Raw genomic sequence first — 1,902 nt, 5'->3', positions numbered from 1 at the left:
TGTCCCATTGAACATTCAAAAACGAGGCCTCAAATGAATGCAAATTTACTTGGCCGTTTAAAAAAATATATTAGCATAAATGCGTAATTCAAAACGTTTAGACTTGTAATAAAATCCATTAGTAAAACCGTTTAAGGTAAAGTCAATTTTAACGATTCTTTAACATTTTTATTTTAATATTTTCCTTATTCTTCAAAGTATGGAAATATATTTTTTAATATATAAATTCCTTTTTTCTACGCAAGTATTCCAAACGTCTAAATATGTCACTTAGTTTCAAGAACTAGGCCATAAAATAGCTTATCTTTCTAATATTTTATCATGCCTTACGACTTAGGAATTTAACACATTTTTTTGCGATTGAAGCATTGCAGTAAAATTAAAATATTTGACTTTATTATTTTATGATTTTTTATGAATATGGAAATAATTTAAATAGTTTTTACCGAAGAACAAATATAAATATTTCCTTCGGAAAATTTCTTTACTTTTCATTTAACCTTAACGTTAACAAAATGTTTTACTTTTTTGTTCTATTAACCGTCGTTGCGGCGTTTGATATCGAAATTCATAACAAATATGAAACATTAGAACGATCTGAATTCGTGGAATATTTCAATAGTTTAAATCTAACGTATAAAATAGGCGTTGAAAGTTTGAGCTCTGATCATAAACATTGCACGTTTATGAACCATGATATTAATCTTCCAACGATCACTCATGATGTCAGTTTCATGGCATTACCTGAGTCATTCGATGCTAGAGAAAAATGGTCGAATTGTCCTTCAATTAGAAAGATATACTTCCAAAATATTTGCGGATCTTGTTGGATGTTTGGCACCGCATCCACAGCAACTGATCGAAACTGTATCCACGCGAATAATTTCAAAGATCTATCTGAACAGGATTTAAGTTGCTGCACCGATTGCTATGAAAATTTATGTTCTGGTGGCAACCCTACAAAAGCCTTTGAATTCTGGATCAATTACGGCCTCGTAAGTTATGATTGCCAACCCTACAACTATTACCCATTAATGAAACATAGATATTGCAGCCAAACATGCGTAAATGGTGTTAATTATTATCAGGATAAAAACTACGGTGGTCGTGTTTATAAAGTACCATCTGATGAACATCAAATTAAAGCTGAACTTGTGACCAACGGACCTATTGAAGCAACTTTTGTTATTTACGATGATATTATGGATTATACACATGGAGTTTACGTACATAAGTACGGTGAGAATCGGGGCTATCACAGTGTTCGAATCATTGGTTACGGAGAAGAAGAAGGTGTGAAGTATTGGCTTATAGCCAACAGTTGGGGCAGAACAAGGGGATTAAACGGAATATACAAAATCAAGCAGTTCCAACCAGAAATACAAATGGAAGACTGGTTACTTGCACCCATGCCGAAAGGTTTTTAAAGCTTTTCTTTGTTTTCAGTTAGTGAAAATATCTTATCAACCCTATGTGCTGTGTAATAAGTCGTGTATTTCCGTAATACCACAATACTAACACACAATAATAAATAATTAAAATATACAAAAGAAATCAAATAATATTATTTCATCTTACTTTAATATTATAAATGCGAATGTTTAGATGGATGGAGGGATGTTTGCAGGTATCTCCGGAACAGCTGCATGGATTTTGCTGAAACTTGGCATATATATATATATATATATATAGAACATAGTGTGGAAGAATACAATACTTATTACGTTCTTTTTTTAATTGCGCGCGGACGCAGTCGCGGGCGACAGCTAGTTTTACTTTACTACTGATATTAGTAGAAAAAGTTGATACTCAATTTATCATTCCTAACTTCTGTGTCTTCCTTTTCTTGATTATTATTTATTACTAGCTGTCGCACGCGACTCCGTCCGCGCCTAATTAAAA

General features: G+C 32.5%; 1 protein-coding gene across 1 annotated transcript; it reads left to right on the top strand.

The window, feature by feature from the left end:
* Window positions 1–507: 507 nt before the first annotated feature.
* On the top strand, window positions 508–1,559 carry LOC106116636 (cathepsin B-like). The gene has a single exon (XM_013310526.1). It carries the CDS (start codon window positions 516–518, stop codon window positions 1,425–1,427), a length of 912 nt encoding a protein of 303 aa, XP_013165980.1. The 5' UTR covers window positions 508–515; the 3' UTR covers window positions 1,428–1,559.
* Window positions 1,560–1,902: the final 343 nt, after the last annotated feature.

The sequence above is a fragment of the Papilio xuthus genome, unplaced genomic scaffold (assembly GCF_000836235.2).
Source record: "Papilio xuthus unplaced genomic scaffold, Pxut_1.1 DF827714.1, whole genome shotgun sequence".
Taxonomy (NCBI): Eukaryota; Metazoa; Arthropoda; class Insecta; order Lepidoptera; family Papilionidae; genus Papilio; species Papilio xuthus.
This window is presented reverse-complemented; position numbering and strand designations above follow the sequence as displayed.